The sequence below is a fragment of the Notolepis coatsorum genome (assembly GCF_963971535.1).
Source record: "Notolepis coatsorum genome assembly, chromosome: 15".
Lineage (NCBI taxonomy): Eukaryota > Metazoa > Chordata > Actinopteri > Aulopiformes > Paralepididae > Notolepis > Notolepis coatsorum.
In genome coordinates, this window is record NC_140179.1 from 7,515,612 (window position 1) to 7,536,662 (window position 21,051).

At 42.0% G+C, this 21,051-nt stretch overlaps 1 protein-coding gene across 1 annotated transcript; it reads left to right on the forward strand.

Annotated features, from left to right (window-relative positions):
- Positions 1–15,653: 15,653 nt before the first annotated feature.
- Positions 15,654–17,078, forward strand: LOC311241659 (monocarboxylate transporter 10-like; the record flags this gene model as incomplete). Its single annotated transcript, XM_084330535.1, has 1 exon — positions 15,654–17,078. The coding sequence occupies one exon, from the start codon at positions 15,654–15,656 to the stop codon at positions 17,076–17,078; it is 1,425 nt and encodes a 474-aa protein (XP_084186661.1).
- Positions 17,079–21,051: the final 3,973 nt, after the last annotated feature.

The window sequence follows — 21,051 nt, forward strand, 5'->3', positions numbered from 1 at the left end:
ACAGGCTGAACAGACTAGTGCTGTTAGTAAACAGGCTGAACAGACTAGTGCTGTTAGTAAACAGGCTGAACAGACTCTAGTACTGTTAGTAAACAGGCTGAACAGACTAGTGCTGTGAGTAAACAGGCTGAACAGACTAGTGCTGTGAGTAGACAGGCTGAACAGACTGTAGTGCTGTGAGTATATGAACGAGGAATGTCCTCACAGTTTCCCGGGTAGAATACAATAAAGACTAGATGTAAAGCTTCAATGCTTAATGAAGCTTCCATCTCACTAATAAAAACCATGATCTATAGGTCAACTGACTCATAACTACAGAAACACAAGCAGACACATACGACTCCTTGGGGTGTCTATTGTAGAGTTTATTGGGCATGAGGTCCACATTGCCCCCTTTTCCAAGGCTGGATAGACCTACCGTCGCCAGGCAGGCACGCAGACAAAGTGAGAATCACCAGCATTTTAATAGGTCATTTAATATCAATAGAGGCACACACACTACATACATATGCCTACACATATTGATCTGCCAAGAATGATGTAGTATACTGTAAACACCACTATGGACATAGATGACTGCGATGTACATCAAAGAGTAAACGCGGTGAAAAATAAAATCATTATATTTTCAAGTAACCTTTTTGAATTGGCTTTCTTATTTATTTTTTAGTTAATTGGTTTACAGTACATGTTCAATAGGAATCTAATCAACTAAACAGTAGTTAGTTATAGCAGTAACTAAATAGTAGTTTGTTTTTTTACAGAATACTTACTGTTAGGTCAAAGTTGCATTTCTAATTTCCCACTGTAAAGAAAATTGAAAACTGTAGGCCTATACTTCATATGTTTTTTTTACCCATTTATTTCTTTAAGTGTTTAGTCAAATTTAGTCTATATTCTCCAAGTAACCCACTGGAACACTGTCACTATTGCCCTGAACATCCAACAGGTAAAGTCATCTTATATCTCTTTTCCATTTCACTTCCACAGAGACTGGACCTGACCTTTGACCTGACCCCCTGCTGACCCTCCCAGCTCTCTGGTGAAGGAAAGGGAATCCCAGTGGCAGTTCAATTTGCCCCAACAACACCTGGGATATCCAGTGTCAATAAAACTGATCACAACTGATCATAAAGCATGAAAGGCTCATCTGTGTCTGACTGAAATGAGAGGAGATTGAAATATAAGGTTATGTGGAAAGATTCTGTCGGAAGCCTTGGATCCACTTTTATCTGTTACTTTGGGAAGAATATAGACACTATGGAGAATCTTAGTGTACCTAGGAATGGCAGTTCCCTTTTTATTAACTTCAACAAATCTTGAAAAACTTTTGCAAAATCTATTTACAGTGAAAAAAGAAAAACCCTGATTTTACACAACTTGAAAACAGATACAATTATAAATAATCTGAAATCAGTGGAGATATAACTATTGCTCTATTGCTGTGATATTATTAGTGTGGGTGACCTGGCAAAGCCAGTCACACCACACTATTGTAATCCTTACTATTTTTTATATCTTTATTCTTTATTCCAACGATTTTTGTCCAGTAACTCCTGCCAGTGCTTTCACACCACACACACGTGTAAGGTATCAAAACGACCGGCTTGGTCCAACTCGAGTTTCTATAACTTTTTGGAAAGTTTCAACGCATCGTTTGGCTACAAATCGACTCTAAACAGGCAATTTTGTAGAAGCAGAATTTTTTTGTTTTACCTTCACCTTTTGTAAATTGCGACAGTGGTCTAAATTTTTTACATAGATGTTGACAGAGTTAGCTATGGGGCGACAATAACTTATCACGACGACAAGGTCCTCTCACTTCAGCCTTTAATTGGCATAGTTTATTATCACATTGGTACACAGTACATGAGACTTTGTGTGGGAGGTAGGTGGGAAGAGACAGAGAGGGAGGGAACAATCCCTTAAATACCCTCTTACCTGGCGCCAGCGTCAATAGCTCCGCCTATAGCGCCCTCTTGTGGAAACAGTTACATGCAATCGTATACATCACATAACTTTAACACCGTTCCTTCCCTTGTTTTCCGATCGCCACACAGGCCACAATTGTCGACGGAATTACACAATATCGCACATAACCGTTCATGAAGTTCCTCAAGTGCTCATATTAAAATAACTAAGCTTCATCTCTTATCGTTTTGCTTTAGTCATCGTGAGAGTGAAGGAAGCGCAGCCTCATTGAAATGCATTGGGGATAGATTTGTGTCAGTTAGGATTTGAATCAATTAAGGCTAGCAGGTGTGCATGAGACTCAGAGGGAGGTGTCAATCAACTCAGTACTGCCATGACCTCTCAGGGGATTAACCCTTGATCCTTAGGCCGCACCCCCTTTTTGTATCTTTTGAACCGTTTGTCGTAGAGACTTGCCAATGTACTCAGTAGGGATATCCTCTTTCATTGGTCTATGTTGACCACGCCCCCATGGTTCGGCCCCTTCCCTTCAGGGGATTGACCCTTTATCATTAGGCCACGCCCCCTTGTTGTATCTTTTGAACCGTTTGTCATAGAGACTTGCGGGTTGTCGCATGTCTGCCGTCGCCTCAAAATAGGATCGAGGCGATATTTAGCCAGGCGACAGAAGTTGCTGCGCGATCGTCGCTCGAAAATCTCCTGCCGTGTGCGTCTCATTCATAACAATGGAAGAGATACAATTCTGTCCCGTCGCCTGGCTTAAAAAGTCGGTCGACTGGCAAAAATCGCCCGCCGTGTGCGTTGGACTTAATTGTAATAATTCTGAACAGCTTGTTTAGGCTTGTTAATCTAAATACCTCAAACCCTGGCCAAGCGGCAAGGAGTGCATACTATATGTACTTATAAGGGATGTCTGATATTATCTGCCGATTTTTAATGGCATTCAAATGTAATATCAGAAATTATGGGTATCGGTTTTAAAAAAATATATAAATTATAATCTTTATTTTTTTTTTACATTTATTTAACCTTTATTTACCCAGGCAAGCAAGTAAGAACAAATTCTTATTTTATTTATTGTGAAAAGTATGCATAATGTTATTTCCACAACAAGAGATATGTAAGGGATAATGGTCAGAGTAAATGACCATATTTGATTTGACTTAACTGAGAACCTTAAGTCACAGTAACAGACCATATTTGAGTTGCCTTAACTGAGAATTGTAAGTCTTAGCCAACTGAAAACATTTGAGTTTATCAACTTAAAAAAATTGAGGCATGGGATTACGTCAATTTTTTTAAGTTCTGGAAACTTATTCGGTTTTACAGTGTGATGTCACAGTAGCTGTCATAATAGAACATTGTAGAACATTTGTGTTCTATATATATTCAACAATTCTCTCAAGAGGACAGTAATGGAGTCGTGGTTGAGGAGATCCTGGATAAGCATGAGCTAGTTATGATAAATGATGATAGACCGACTAGGTTTGATGTCACAAGGGATACTTGCAGTCACATAGATTTGTGTTTTGCCTCCTCGGGTTTGGCTAGGGTTGGAGAGTGGGAAGCGCTGGATAGTAATACTATGGGAAGCGACCACTGTCCTATTCTGTGCAAATTTGGAAGGGATCTGATAATAGAAATCGAGGAGAGGGTGCCCAGGTATAATTTTTCTAAAGCTAATTGGGAAGAGTTCTTGGAGGCGGCCCGAAAGTGGGTAGGAGAGATTGACTCTGAGGGGAGTGTAGACGAGTGGAATGCTTCTCTTAGTGAGATGATACATAGGGCAGCGCAGGGCACAATCCCTATGAAGGAGGAACCCAGAGCTAGAAGGATGGTTCCCTGGTGGAATAAAGAATGTGACGTAGCTGTAAGGAATAGGAATAAAGCATACAAGAGGGTGAGACAGTATCCAGGGTTGTGCCAGTCAGTAGAATATAAGAGGTTAAGGGGAGTAGCACGAAGAGTTATTAAAGATGCTAAAAAGAGTAGTTGGAGGAAGTTCTGTGAAACACTAGGCCCTGAGACTTCTGTGAGGCAGATGTGGGCAGTCGTACACAGAATGGCTGGAATATATAAAAAAAGCTCGATTCCAGTGATTCAGAAGGGGGGGGTAGAAGCAGTAACCAATAAAGAGAAGGCAGACATGCTGGTGGAGGCATTTCAGGCAGTGCATAACTCTGGGAGTCTGGGGGAGGAGAGAGGGAGAAAGAGGTCTGAACTGCTATCGCAGAATGAGTGGAAGTTGAGAAGAAGCTCAGAAAATAATAATCTGATTAATTTGTACTTTACAATGAAAGAGTTAGGGGATGCTATCCAGGCTGGTGCAAATACGACGCCTGGCAGAGATGGATTATCCTATGAATTATTTAAGAATTTGGACGAATTTGTAATGATTGAAATACTGGGTTTGTTTAATAATGTGTGGCTAGAAGGCTGCTTGCCAAAGGAGTGGAAGCATGCCGTCATCATTCCTATTTTGAAGCCAGGTAAAGTAGCGGCTGACCCAGGGTCTTACCGACCCATAGCCTTGACGTCTGTATTGTGTAAAATTATGGAAAGGATGATTACTAATAGATTAGTTTACTTTTTAGAAAGTAAGGATCTTTATGTTGGGTATCAGAATGGGTTTAGAAATGGCAGGTCTACAATGGAATCAGTAGCTGTTCTAGACCAGGACATTAGACAGGCTTTTGACAATAAGGAAGTAGTGATAAGTGTATTTTTGGATATTGAGAAGGCGTATGACTCTTTGTGGAAAGAGGGGCTGCTTTTGAAATTGTATGACCTAGGAGTTAGAGGGAGATTGTTTAATTGGATAAAGGATTTTCTATTAGACAGGACGATCCAAGTACGTGTGGGGGGGCAAACCTCAAAAACTGTAAAAATAGAAAATGGCACCCCGCAAGGAAGCGTGATTAGCCCGGTCCTCTTCGATGTGATGATTAATGACATTTTTGGGCAAATTGGAAAAGGATATGGGTTGTCTTTATTTGCGGACGATGGGGCCATATGGAAAAGAGGGAAGAATGTTGAGTATTGTTTAAAGCAGGTACAAAGAGCTCTGGGGGATGTAGAGGAATGGGGAGACAAGTGGGGTTTTAAAATATCCGCCTCTAAGTCTAATTATATGATTTTTGGTTTTAGAAAGAGGGTGCCTAGGGGAAGGCTGGTTATGTATGGATCTCCCTTAGAGAGAGTAAAGGTGTTTAAATTTTTGGGAGTTTGGTTTGACGAAAGATTGAATTGGGCTGTTCATATAGAGAAAATCCTGGCAAAGTGTGAAAGAATAGTGAATGTGCTGAGAAGTTTGGCTGGGAGTGGGTGGGGAGCGGATAGAGAGACCACGTGCATGATATACCAGGCGATGATCAGGTCAACAATTGATTATGGTTGTTATGTGTACGGCTCTGCGGCCAAGTTTAATTTGCGAAAGCTGGATGTGCTTCAGTGCAAGGCTTTGAGAATCTGCTGTGGAGCTTTTAAGACCACCCCTGCTTCAGCACTATTGGTGGAAATGGGGGAGTTGCCCCTAAACCTGAGGAGAGTAAAGTTAGGGCTACAGTACTGGGCAAAATTGAGTGGGACAAGTCTGTCCTTCCCAGCTAGGTGTTTACTTTCAGGAGATGGGGATAAGTATAAACCTTTTTTGGCCAGTATTGATCAGTGGGCCAGGAAGTTGAGACTGCATCAGGGGGGAGTGGCGGAGCACACTCGGTGGCTATCAGTGCCATTTTGGCTATTGCCTGATCGAGTCATTGAACTTAGGTTCTTGAAGGAGGAGGATAAGGGCGAGATTGTGGAGGAAATAGAGAGGTTCCTTCTGGAATCAGGGGCTCTGGAGGTGTACACTGATGGCTCTGTGGATCCTGAAAGTGGGAGGGCAGGATTTGGGTGGTGGGTGCCTTGGTTAGGGATCGGTAAGGGACAAAGAATATCCGATGGCAGCTCAGTATTTGTGACAGAGTTGCTTGCCATCCTCTGGGCATTGTGGTGGGTGGAGGAAGTGGGACCAAGCCAGGTGATTATATGCTCTGACTCGGCTGCTGCACTGATGGCTCTGAGTGCAGGTGGGTCTAAAGCTCGCCCTGATCTCATTCAGGAAATAATGTTGGTTTTATATAGGATTGCGAAGGCAGGCTGGTCAGTGGAGTTTTGTTGGGTCCCGGGACACGCTGGGATTGCGGGGAATGAGATGGCTGACTCCCTTGCCAAACAGAGCCTGGGAAGGGAGGAAGAGATAGGTATTTCAATGGGAAGAGTAGAACTCAGAGATAAGATAAAGAAAGGAGTTGAGGCTGAGTGGCAGGATGAGTGGGAAAGGGGGACCAAGGGAAGGCACTATTTCTCTCTGCAGCCTCGGGTCAAGATCAAGGTGGAGGGATATGGGTCAAGGAGTGATAGGGTGAAGATGTGTAGACTGAGGCTGGGGCACTGTGGGTTGAACAGTAGCTTGTTCATTGTGGGCAAACATCCAGATGGGGTGTGTGAATGTGGAGAGACTGAAACTGTCGGGCATGTCTTCCTAGAATGTGAAAGGTATAGGAAAGAGAGGGAAATCTTTTATAAAAGTCTGGTAGAGCTGGGAGTATCTTCCTTCTCTCTTAAATCATTATTTGGCATGGATAATGAGAACCACCAGTTGATCACAGAGGCAGTGCTGACATTTCTGCATGCTTCAGAGTTGTACCAGAGGATATAGCGTTAGTGTATGTATTAGTATTGGACAGGCAAGAGGAGCAGAGAAGAAGGAGAAAGTGTGAGTTGAAGAGGCCTAAAGATGGAACACCACTAGTGTAGTATAAGAAATCCCGCGGAGGGGGGCTCAGACAGGAAGTAGCAGCAGTAGCTGCACTCCAATGGACAATGTAGGTGATGACGGGGTCCAGTAGAAGAAGAAAAAGAAGGAGAAGAAGGAGAAGAAGAAGAGCCCATAAAAAGAATTGCGGAGGGCAGTAATACGCCTCGATGCGTCTACTCTGCCGGAAATTCAAATAAGAAGAAGAAGAAGAAGAAGAAGAAGAAGAAGAAGAAGATCTCATTGTGCATCTTGCGACAAGATAGATAGACTGAAACCTGCATTTGTCAACCAAGGTGCCTTGCCTACCGTTTTGCTGTAGAACGGTGAGTGTCCACAACAGCTAGCTAGCTGTTCTACTTGATTACTGAATGTTAATATTGAATCAGACAATATTGAATACTGAATGTTAATATCAGACCATATTGTATGACAGTGAAGTTATTGAATCTTTTTGTAGTGTCTCTTTTCGGTGTTGCACTTTTTAGACGGTCCCTGGCTGCGCACTTGCCTCACAGCCGACTGCACATAGAGATCAATATTATTAAATGTACAGCTCCGAGGACGGCTCGTTTAGGTGAAAACAAGGTTGTAGCTCATTGTCTACCTTACTACGATAGGAAAGAGGTGTCCTTTGTGTTTTAAAAACATTTAGCTTAAAAAATGAAGGTTCGAATGTCCGTTCGAAGAACCCTGACAAAGTTTGAATCCCAAAAACAGGCTTCGGGGACGCGTATATGCTAATACCAACGCATTTGTGCGATTTGCGAATCTGATTGGCCACTGACGTTTCTGGTCATGTGACATTTGCACCCAATAGCGTGACGAGCTGTGTCTTTGCCCATTTCCGCGTTGAACAGCCTGCAAACTACCTGGCGTTCTATCGCCATGCTCTTAAGACAAACTCTAACCTTAACCAACTTCGAAAGAGTGCCTAAGCTTAACCGTCGAAAGAACTTGCCGTCACGCTCTAAGACAAACTCTAACCTTAACACTTTCAGTGCCCAGCAGGGGGCGCACGATTTAGTGCTTGAATGCCCACCATCCACTTCAATGTTAGCGTTATCGCTTATCAATGACTCATTTTCCAGTCAACATTGTCCAAGCGGATTGTTTTTTTATCGGTTCATTTCCGTTTTATAGCATCTTGAAACGCCCTCGTTTTCAAGGAAAATAAAAATATTCCATAATAAACGGAATATTCTAGAATACACAAAAACGTTCTAATTTTTCTGCCTATTTATGAATTGTTTTCAAATAAACGCTAGATTATCGATAGTATATGTGTACGTATGCACGCTGGGGCCGCAATCTGATATCTGATCTGATATATTTCCTGATCGCTCGCACAGCCAAACAGCCATATGACACATAGGGGAAAAGCTTATATCTCTGTGAAAACAGGTCTGATTATCCTAAGACTGGTAAAATAGATTCCTTAACTGAGATCAGATGGTATCCAAAAAGATTATTCCAATACCTGATCGCCATTCCAAAAATCTATCCTTTTATTGATCCAACCTATACTGTAAAACACATATTACATGCTGAGGCTCCACAATGACTGGGATCATCTCCGGTTGAGAAGTAAAATGTGGATTCCGAAAAAAAATGTCTCATCCATTTTCATTGAGTCCATTCCAAAAGGGTGCATTACCATCTGGGAGACGATATGAGGCGCTTTTTTCACATCTGAGCTCCTGATGGGGCTGGTTTCCCAACGGTAGACTCGGTTGATGAAATATGAATTCAGATCGCTAATAAAAAAAAATCACGCTAATTGTCATGCTGGGCATTCAGGGGGCGGACTGCTAACACGTGTTATGTCGTGGCTGGCATTCAAAGTGTTAACCAACTTCGAAAGAGTGCCTAAGCTTAACCGTCGAAAGAACTTGCCGTCACACGATTGGTGCACATGTCACATGACCAGAAACGTCAGTGGCCAATCGGATTCGCAAATCGCACAAATGCGTTGGTATTAGTATAGGCTTCGGGGACAGCCTTACCATACATATTATTTATTATTATTCAAATGGACTCAAACATGTTCCGTTGTGATGTCACAGTATGATGTCATAATAGAACATTCTAGAACATTTGTGATGTCACAGTATGTCAATAGAACATTCTAGAACATTTGTGATGGCACAGTATGATGTCATAATAGAACATTCTAGAACATTTGTGATGTCACAGTCTGATGTCATAATCAAACATTCTAGAACATTTGTGATGTCACAGTATGATGTCATAATCAAACATTCTAGAACATTTGTGATGTCACAGTATGATGTCATAATAGAACATTCTAGAACATTTGTGATGGCACAGTCTGATGTCATAATCAAACATTCTAGAACATTTGTGATGTCACAGTATGATGTCATAATCAAACATTCTAGGACATTTGTGATCTCACAGTATGATGTCATAATAGCACATTCTAGAACATTTGTGATGTCACACCATCGGCGTATTTAGACCACTATCACTAGGGCACGTGCCCTACTGATGATCATCTGTGCCCCAGTGATAAAAAATAAAAAATAAAAAATGTTTTTTTTTTTTTTTTTTTTTTTAACAAATGTTTTTTATTTTCCCTTTTTTAACATGATCAAATGATCATTTAACATGATCAAATAATTATTATAATATTTTTTACTTCGCTTTGAAATATTATAGTGAAATATTTTGCACTGCATTTATCTTGTTGAAATCCTCCAACAGGCTCTTTTTTGTAAGTTGACTGGTTTGCACACCAATAATACAGTGCAATAATAGAATAGTAGAATAGATAGTAAAATTATGCAATAGAATGGCCAGAGTAAAATAGTGCTACAGTACAATCAACAGCGGGGTGTATTAGAAGGCTATGGTGAAGAGGTACGTTTTTAGCTTATTTCTGAAAATATTAAGAGATCTAGCTTCCCTAATGTCCATAGGTAGTGTGTTCCATAACTTTGGTGCATAGTTAGCAAAGGCTGCATCCCTGATTTTCTTTAGACTTTGGCTTGGAACCTTCAATAGACCAGTAGTAGATGATCACAATGTTTATACTTTGTATATAAGGAGGAGGTGGAGGACCTTGAAATTAATTCTAAATGTTACCAGAAGCCAGTGTAGGTTACTTACTTGTAACTTCGGGTTTGATCCAAGGAGTAAGTTGCCCCATATTGCTCTGTAACATTTCTCTTTTTGTTATAGGACCGACTAGTAGGATTTCAGTTTTGCCCTCATTTAATTTTAGGAAGTTGTTCGTCATCCATTTGTTTATTGCTAAGAGACAGGCGGAAATGGAGTTTATAGCTGTGTGATCATTTGGTTCAGCGGAGATGTACAATTGTGTGTCATCTGCGTAACTATGGAAACATACATTGTGCTTTTGTAACCCAGGGTTCAGATTCATAACTAGCATAGGAACATAAATAGTTCCTGTTTATCTGTGAGCTACCACTGAGGTCCCACTTCCTGTATATAGAACGTAAAACAGTCTAGAACCAGCGTATGATGTCATGATAGAAGGTTCTGGAACTTTTGTGATGTCATCCTATGATGTCATATAGAACGTTCCGGAACATCTTGGTTTCCTATAAAAACAGCTAGCTCTCAAGCAGCCAGTCCTCTTTCCGCCTCGACCTCCGAACCAGCAACATCGCCCAGACGGACCGGACTAACCAACCGACTAAAGCCGCAAGTCTCAACCAGATTATGTATGTATTATTACTGTTTATCTAGCGCGCTTTTAATTAAAACACCGGTTATTGTTATACCTCTGCCTCTGGTCTACTATTCTTTTAATTGTGCATATTACTCGTCGCATTCGAACCTAGAACTGTGCCCGTGGCAAACAGCTGTTACTGTTATTAACACAAGTGCTACACTTTCTAATGATGTCTCCTCAATGTTCAATGTTCAATGCAATGTTCAATGCAAGTAAAGCACTTTAAACTTTAAGTATGACTAAATGCTTTCTTGACTATATATATAGTAACTGTTCCAAAATGCATAGATTTCTATGTATTTTAGGGGTTTGGGTGGCTAGCTCTTTTTAATATAAATGTCAGATTGTTTTATTTATTTCATAGATTTCTATGCATTTCAGGAGTTTGGGGGGCTGGCTCCCCAAAATAATTAAATAACATAACCCTAACCTAACCCTAAAACCGAAATAAAGTTAAAAAAAAATAGTTACAAAATCCACCCATTTTCGCCCACAAACCGGCCAAAACCGGCCAAATTTTTTTGGTGCCCTTCTGTGCCCTACTGAAGTGCTGGGTCTAGATACGCCCCTGTGTCACAGTATGATATCATAATAGAACATTCTAGAACATTTGTGTTCTATATATATTCAACAATTCTCTCGGAGGGCAGTAATACGCCACGATGCGTCTACTCTGCCGGAAATTCAAATAAGAAGAAGAAGAAGAGAGGAGATGATGTTTGTATTGTGATTGTATGACAAGAGGAGCAGAGAAGAAGGAGACAGAGACAATAGAAATGTGTTTTGAAGTAGTAAAATTATGCAATAGAATGGCCAGAGTAAAATAGTGCTACAGTACAATCAACAGCGGGGTGTATTAGAAGGCTATGGTGAAGAGGTACGTTTTTAGCTTATTTCTGAAAATATTAAGAGATCTAGCTTCCCTAATGTCCATAGGTAGTGTGTTCCATAACTTTGGTGCATAGTTAGCAAAGGCTGCATCCCTGATTTTCTTTAGACTTTGGCTTGGAACCTTCAATAGACCAGTAGTAGATGATCACAATGTTTATACTTTGTATATAAGGAGGAGGTGGAGGACCTTGAAATTAATTCTAAATGTTACCAGAAGCCAGTGTAGGTTACTTACTTGTAACTTCGGGTTTGATCCAAGGAGTAAGTTGCCCCATATTGCTCTGTAACATTTCTCTTTTTGTTATAGGACCGACTAGTAGGATTTCAGTTTTGCCCTCATTTAATTTTAGGAAGTTGTTCGTCATCCATTTGTTTATTGCTAAGAGACAGGCGGAAATGGAGTTTATAGCTGTGTGATCATTTGGTTCAGCGGAGATGTACAATTGTGTGTCATCTGCGTAACTATGGAAACATACATTGTGCTTTTGTAACCCAGGGTTCAGATTCATAACTAGCATAGGAACATAAATAGTTCCTGTTTATCTGTGAGCTACCACTGAGGTCCCACTTCCTGTATATAGAACGTAAAACAGTCTAGAACCAGCGTATGATGTCATGATAGAAGGTTCTGGAACTTTTGTGATGTCATCCTATGATGTCATATAGAACGTTCCGGAACATCTTGGTTTCCTATAAAAACAGCTAGCTCTCAAGCAGCCAGTCCTCTTTCCGCCTCGACCTCCGAACCAGCAACATCGCCCAGACGGACCGGACTAACCAACCGACTAAAGCCGCAAGTCTCAACCAGATTATGTATGTATTATTACTGTTTATCTAGCGCGCTTTTAATTAAAACACCGGTTATTGTTATACCTCTGCCTCTGGTCTACTATTCTTTTAATTGTGCATATTACTCGTCGCATTCGAACCTAGAACTGTGCCCGTGGCAAACAGCTGTTACTGTTATTAACACAAGTGCTACACTTTCTAATGATGTCTCCTCAATGTTCAATGTTCAATGCAATGTTCAATGCAAGTAAAGCACTTTAAACTTTAAGTATGACTAAATGCTTTCTTGACTATATATATAGTAACTGTTCCAAAATGCATAGATTTCTATGTATTTTAGGGGTTTGGGTGGCTAGCTCTTTTTAATATAAATGTCAGATTGTTTTATTTATTTCATAGATTTCTATGCATTTCAGGAGTTTGGGGGGCTGGCTCCCCAAAATAATTAAATAACATAACCCTAACCTAACCCTAAAACCGAAATAAAGTTAAAAAAAAATAGTTACAAAATCCACCCATTTTCGCCCACAAACCGGCCAAAACCGGCCAAATTTTTTTGGTGCCCTTCTGTGCCCTACTGAAGTGCTGGGTCTAGATACGCCCCTGTGTCACAGTATGATATCATAATAGAACATTCTAGAACATTTGTGTTCTATATATATTCAACAATTCTCTCGGAGGGCAGTAATACGCCACGATGCGTCTACTCTGCCGGAAATTCAAATAAGAAGAAGAAGAAGAGAGGAGATGATGTTTGTATTGTGATTGTATGACAAGAGGAGCAGAGAAGAAGGAGACAGAGACAATAGAAATGTGTTTTGAAGATGAGAAGAAGAAGAAGAGGAGTGTAAACTTTCTCAAGTGTGGGCGAAGCAAGAATTGTGGAGGGCAGTAATACGCCACGATGCGTCTACACTGCCGGAAATTCCAAATAAGAAGAAGAAGAAGATCTCATTGTTTTTGTTTATTAGCAAAGGATCCCCATTAGCTGACGCCGAGACGTCAACTAGTCTTCCTGGGGTCCAAGACAACATTAAAACATTACAACATATACATTGCAATTAAAACATAATACAATTAAAACATAGCAAGACATACCAAATAAGGAAACACAACATAGCAAGACGTACCAACCAAGGAACCACAACAACATTAACACACAAACTATAACACAAATTATATCTAAATATGTACATCAACGGTAACATATTGCATATCTCAGCATTGTCAATATTGGCTACATGTAAGATTTTAATTTATTTTTGAAGCTTGCTACACCTCTTATGTCACGTATGTCACTTGGAAGATAATTCCATGCCCTAATAGCCCTATATAAAACTGTTCTTTGCATACTGTTAGTGTTTGTATGGGGTAGAATAATCTGCCCTCTACTTGCCCCTCTGGTAAAATGCATGTGCACATTTGAGGCGTAAATTATTTTATCCGTGATATATTTAGGACTGTGGGTTGTGATCACTTTATGAAAACAAATTAAAAGGTTGGCAGAAAGTCTTTTCTCAACACTCCTCCAACTAAGACGTTCATGCATTTGAACAACACTAGTCCTATATGAACAACCAAGAACGAGTCTTGCTGCCTTATTTTGTACCACTTGTAACCTATTTAGCGACTGCTTTGAAGCAGAAGCCCACACTACAGAACAGTAATTGTGCATCTTGAGACAGGATAGATAGATTGTCTATCCTACAACACATAGACTGAAACCTGCATTTGTCAACCAAGGTGCCTTGCCTACCGTTCTGCTGTGGAACGGTGAGTGTCCACAACAGCTAGCTAGCTGTTCTACTTGAATACAGACCAGGCTGCAGAAACAAATGAGTGGGGGGGCATAAAATGTTCTCGGGGGGGGGGGGGGGGGGGGCACAATGGTTTTTCAACACAGGTTCCCTTTTATACGTTTCAGCTGGGACAACGCCGCTGTGGCTTGCTAAACTAAACAGCAGAGAGGCCATTGAAAAATCTAATTTCTCTCTGGAAAACTCCAACATTTTGGGAAATTCGCTTATTTAACATCTTCCCTGGAGTTAGACAAGAAGATACATACCTTTTTTGTCTCTGTGCATGCATTAGGCTTAGGGAACAGCCGCTCCGTTAGCGTAGCTTAGCTTCATCACTGGAAGTGGGGCAGAGTTGTAGCCTCAAGTTCCCTACAGTCACGAAATACACTCCAAATACAACTCCAAAACGTTCCTGTAAACATGTTGTGACCTGTGTATTTACCATGTGGAGAAATAAAAAATTATTGAATTAGACAATTACGTTTTCTAAGCAAATATACTCTGAAAATTTGTTTGCCTAACCACTCCTCTCTGGGCGCAGTCAGTGATTTCAACATGAAGCCGTGTTTGTTGACATTCTCATTCATTCAAAGGATCCGAACCGATTGAAGTTTATGGATACCATGACTTAAAATCCTCTTACCTTGACGATTAAAAGCCTCCCCAATTTAGAAAACAGTATTCCAATGGCTGGTCTTGATAGGCTGCTAGCTAACGGAGCTAACCAACAAACACAGAACCGGGCAGACACTAAAGCAAATAACGAGAGCAATGACTTCCTATCTGGGGGGTTTCAAAATAAAAGAGCGACGTCTATAGCAGTGGTTCCCAAAGTCGGGGTCGCGACCCAAGGGTGGGCCGCGAGCAGCCACGGGAGGGCCGCAAGATGATTAAAAAAAATAAAAAATAAAATCCAAAACCCCCCCCTTTTTTTTTTTTTTTTTTTAATGCCACTGAACTTAGAAGCAGGTCAGGACAGTGTTTCTAGTTGTATTCTAAAATTCTATTCTATTGTATTCTAAAATGTCACTATATGGTTTTATATTAACTTAATAAATAAATAAAAACGAAAAATCGGCTAATTCAACGAACATTTCAAACTAAATAACAGATTATGCACATAAAACGCTGAAAACAACCGAAGCAATAATAGTATTTTAATGAGGCTATTATTATTATCATTATTATTTTGCAACAAGTTAGCCCTCTCATAAATAGCACATATAAATGAATAACTAACTTGAACTAACTTAATAGGATTGAAGTGATATTTGGCTTAAAAAATCGGTCGGCAGGCAAAAAAAAAAGAAAAAAAAGCCTGACGATGTGCATTGGGCCGCGGCTCTCTGACGCCTTATTTTCTGGGTCCCGGCCTGAAAAGTTTGGGAACCCCTGGTCTATAGCAGCGGAATACGTTTATTTTGTACATTATCTAACGTTAACACAAACCTAAACTAACTTTAGGTTAGTTGTAACGTTAGTTTAGGTTCGTGTTAACGTTAGATAATGTACAAAATAAACGCTTTGCTCCGATAATATGGATGTATGTTGTTATTGTTTGAGCTGTGATTTATTGTTTCATGTATGTGTTTCACAGTTCTCACGGTTCGGATTGAAATAAATCCAATCAGTAATATCAAGAACGTGTTGCTGTCATCATTGCAAGTAGAGGGAGTTACAGTGAGAACTTACCTGCTCCAGAAGACAGCACTAGAGAGCAGTGATGGACGAGACGCGCCTAGAAGAAGAGACAGAGGAGAAGAAGGAGAATGGTGGTGAAACCAAGGTACCCGTCCGGGAGCCGGCCACTGGGGCTCCTGAGGAGGCAGCAGAGTTTGTGCCCCCCGAGGGAGGCTGGGGCTGGGTCGTCATGCTGGCTGCCATGTGGTGTGACGGCTCGGTGTTTATGATACAAAACACCTTTGGCATCCTTTTCTTGTCTCTCATCAAAGAATTTGGCACCGAAGATGATGCCAACCAGCGATCCAGAACAGCCTTGGTGGGCTCTCTCTCCATGGGCATGATCTTGTTCTGCTCTCCCATCGCCAGTGTGTTCACAGACATCCTGGGCTGCAGAGTGACAGCAGTGGGCGGGGCCGCCGTGGCCCTGGTGGGCCTCCTGGCCAGCTCCTTTGTCAAGTCCCTCGGTGCCCTGTACTTCACCTATGGCATCGTGTTTGGCTGCGGCTGCTCCTTTGCCTACCAGCCCAGCCTGGTGATCCTCCCCCACTACTTCAAGAAGCGCCTGGGCCTAGTGAGCGGCATCGTGGCGACCGGCGGCAACGTGTTCACCATCATGGTGGCCTTCCTGCTCCCCCTCCTGCTGGACAGCGTGGGTCTCCAGAACACCATGCGTGTCCTCAGCATCTTCATGTTCGTGCTCATGCTGGCCGGGTTCACCTACACGCCCCTGCGGCCCAACAAGCCCATCGGTGAGATCTTCAACTTCCGCAACATCTGGAGGTCCCTGGGATACCGCATCTGGGTGTTCGGCATACCCGCCGCCCTCTTCGGCTACTTTGTGCCTTACGTTCACCTGATGAAACACGTGGAGGAGCGCTTCGGGACGAACGCCAACAAGGAGGTTCTTCTCATGTGTATCGGCATAACGTCCACAGTGGGCAACCTCATCTTCGGCAGGGTGGTAGACTACGTCCAGGGTGTCAACAAAGTCTATCTACAGGTGTCCTCCTTGTTCGTGATCGGCCTGATGTCCATGATGATCCCCCTCTGTCACGTCTTTGGCGGCCTGATCGCTGTGTGCCTGCTGATGGGGCTGTTCGACGGCTGCTTGAGCGGCATCATGGCGCCCATCATCTTTGAGTTGGTGGGCTCCAATGACTTTTCACAGGCCATCGGCTTCATGCTCGGCATAATGTCCGTGCCCATGACCGTGGGACCTCTCATCGCAGGTTACCTGGGAGACAGGTTGGGGAGCTACGACGTGGCCTTCTACCTGGCAGGTATCCCCCCCATCATCGGAGGAGCCGTGCTGTGTCTGATACCCTGGGTGGAGGCGAGGCGCAAGAGGAGTGAGAAGGAGGAGGCTCTCAAGAAAGGAGAGGAGACGACCCAGGAAATGCTAGACTACGAGAAGCCTCAGGGAGACGCACCTTTCAAGGGCGGAGACCCCGAATCTGTCTTATAGGCCAGCGGTTCTCAACTAGGGTGCCGCAGAGAGCTGCCAGGGGTGCCTTGAGATTATTATTATTATTTTTTTTTTAATTATTTTTGTATTACAGAAAAGTATCATTAAAGTGCTATCTGTTGCAGCTGCACTGTTTCCCATGAGAATACCATATTTGGATAAGTTTGACCATTTCTCAAAATCTGAAAATCATTATTTAATAAAACACAGAAAAGGGTCACCAAGTTACTCTGGATAAAAAAAAAACTTTACAGACAACATTGAGACAAAGCTTCCTGACACATCTCCATCCAAACTCTTGGAAGAACTCATTGAAATCTCATCTGATACCACCTGGAGAGCTAGTTTGAGTGTGGTGCTGAGTACCAAGTATCTCATGATGCAGCAGTTAAGGTGTTGATACCATTCAGCACCACATATCTGTGTGAAGCTGGCTTCATCCATGACAGCTCTGAAAACAAAATATAAGGCCAAGTTGAGCCTTGAGGATGACAAGCGTGTTGCCTTGTCAAAGATCTCCCCACGTATTGACCGTATTATTAGCCAGCAGCAGCAGACCTCGCATTGAGCTAGAAATGTCCACTGAGTGAACAAGTGCTTATTTTCTGTATTTATTTATATTTTTTGAGAAATGGTAACTTGGTGATCCTTTTCTGTATTTAAAAAAAATACATGATTTTCTGTTTTTGAGAAATGGTCACACTTATCCAAATATGCTATTTTTATGGAGAAGTGTGCAGCTGCAACAGATAGCAGTTTAGTGATAATTTTCTGTAATTTTATTTAAAGAAATATGCTATTTGATTTATTACTACAAGCAGTGTAATGTCAACAGTACTAAGCCATTTAGACCTGAAACACCTGTTAATAATGCATTATATAGCCTGCACACAAATGTGTTTCCCGGTTTCTTAAATAAACATTATTTTGAAAACAAGCACTTTTGTCATCATTGTAGCAAAAAAGACAGGAGCGGAAAAGTCTATATCGTATGTAGGGGTCCCCTTGAATATTTTATTGAACACAGGGGTGCCTTGGCAGCAGAAAGGTTGAGAACCCCTGTCTAGGCTGCGGTTAGACACAGGGGTATTTTCGTTTTGTTTTCAAGATCAGTTTCGCTTTCCAGAGTGCAACATAGTGGCAGGCGAGTTAGACATTTGTTTTGCGACCTGAGCACTTTCGTTTTGTCAGAACGAGGCGTGGTCAGACCGCAACGGATCGCGTCTCGAATTCAGCACTGAGCATGCGCAGGGAGGTAGTTACCTTGGATTTGCCAATACACTTCCTGCAAAAAAATCAACAAGCCACCATCTTTAAATGCCTCCGTGAGCCATTTAGCCAATGTAGCATTTCTTTTTCAGCAAAGAAAGTGCAATAAAAGTGCAATAAACAAAACGGATACATTCACTGTGTGTTCTGCCTCTCATTTGTTGATGAAACAAAACTAACACAATTGACCACCAAGAGCGGATAGTTTAGTCTCACAAAAAGATCGCCGATTTTGTTAGCTTACATGCTAACGCGATAGGGATATGCCATTATAACAGTATAGCGTTGTGGCTAGCAGCTAACGTTAGCTCATGTTAGCCAGCCAGCACCAAACTGATGATATCAGGAGCTATCAGTAGCTAGATAACATTAGACAACGCCTCATGTATTAAACAAAGGTGAATAGATGACTGGGCCATTTTGTTTAATGCTTGTTAAGATTGAAAGAGGAGCTCTGAGCTAACAGGGTCTGGTAGCTAACGTTAGCTCACGTTAGCCAGCTGCTCATGCAATCGTTAATGCTAGCAGAATGAATGGATGTAAACTTTATTTAACATATTGCAGAATGGGTACAATACAATACGGCTCAATACAAACAATTGTTAAGGGAATGCAGACTGTTGTAGCTTGGACTGGGGTCCTTATAACAATAACTTGACAACACATGGTAGCTGCAGCTATTTGGGACAGCTCTGTCGTCACCGGACGTTGGTGAGGGCACGCAGATGTCGGTATCTACTGCGCATGGGCGTTGAGCAACAACGGCTCCGCGCAGATTACACGACACGTTGTCGGCGAGTTTTGGCGAGTATCCAAAACGGAAACACAATTTCAGCGTTGTCAGTAGGGCAACGCGTTTTCCTGCCAAAGCGGCATTTCTATTTAACTGGGACAGCAAACGTATTCATTCAGCAACAAAACAAAAACAAAAACACCTAGTCTAACCATGGCCTAAGTCTCTGCCACAAACAAACTAAAAAACAAAGACACACAGAGGAGACTGCTGACGAGAATATTTTATGATACAAGTATCCTCCCGAGTCCCGGGGGCTCGGAGGATAGTTCTTGTAACTGCCTCCGTGTTCAAGTTTAAGTTAAGTATGATGTCATAGACTATGTCAAATGTCATGACTCATAGTAGAATCAGCTGGCTTGTTCGCCATCCGCCAGGGAAACCGCAGATATATATTCCTTTACTGCGAATTGAGACAGAGCGTCCCAAAAATGATTCCAGGCCGCTATTTCTTTACCAACGGATTTCCAGTTCCAACTGGTTCATGCGTCGGCTACACGCTGCTTTAATAACACTGCATTATCGAGACAGCGCCCCTATGTATGACTTTGAGGATCTGGCAATGAATTCCAAGAGTAGGGTAAATCTGCAGTGCCGGCACTGTGTAGTAGCGAGTCACAGTGCTGGCCGCCAGGCTGCGCAGTTGCAGCGGTTTGGAAAACATGGGGGGGACAAATACTGCATTCTGAAATCATGCGGGGGACATTTTCCAGGGACCCCCCCGCAAATTACGCCCCTGAGTGGAAGAGACACAGACACACACTGCCACACACAGACACACACAGACACACACAGAGACACACACTGCCAATAGTGTCTCTCTGCGTTCGCTTGACTAATGTGATGTAATACTCAGCGGGACTCTGAACAGACATGTGATATAATTTGTCTCAGTTTAAACATCAATGGATTCATCTTCCCATTTCTTTTTTGTAACACAAAACATTACGTTTGACATGAAAGGGTTTCTACACTGAGCAACGGAACCCCAAGAGATGTAATTAAGCAGATGACATGCCACAGTGAAACCACTGGGTGGCAGTAGTAAGCCTAGAACAATGGGGAAAGTCCAACAGGGATGAAGCTAAGACTATAGCAAACTGTGAGGAGGATTTCAAGAAAGAACAAACAAATCTCCTGGAGTGAAGATGTGTTATGTGCAGCTCCCTCATGCAATGGTGTGATGGCCCAACAGCCCTCCAACAACGTGTCCAGCTCCAGGCATTCTAATAGGCTTCACACACGAAAAAAGGAGGGTTTCTGATTCTGTCCAACATGGCAACAACAAACTAAAGGAAAATCACTACTAAGCTACTGAATGCAGTGAATCCAAGATTCAGTACTGGGCCTTTCCAATTAACCGTACACACATACTAGCCTACATTTGAAAATAGAAAAGCAAATAAAAATATCTTCTGTATTAACGCACATGATAGGGCCTGAATGAACAAAGGAAAAATACACAGTATCATTTCCCCACCCCTGTGAGGAGTGAGACAGACGACGTGACGTAGCTGAGAGGAACAGGGAGGGAGGTTGCCAAGGCTGCTGAATGCAGTGTGCCGACGATGGATATATTTACAGTGTGACACACAGGTTCTGAGAAATGGGATCACACTAGCGCTAGCATGCTAACGCTCCCGGGAGGGCTTTTAGTCACGAACGGGTCTACCTGCTCCTCTGACATTGCGACATTGAATGATGTTTCCTGCAGTGATTTAATATATATAGACTATCGTTTCGTTTTCTCGAGAAAATTAGCGCGTTATCACGAGAAAACAAATTAAATTAACTCGTTATCACGGGAAAACGGAGCAAATAAAATGTATGAATGTACGGCCTCTTAGGGCTTCCGTAATATGCATATATATAGTAACTTATTATAGTGTGAATTTCTCCAGACCTCACTCA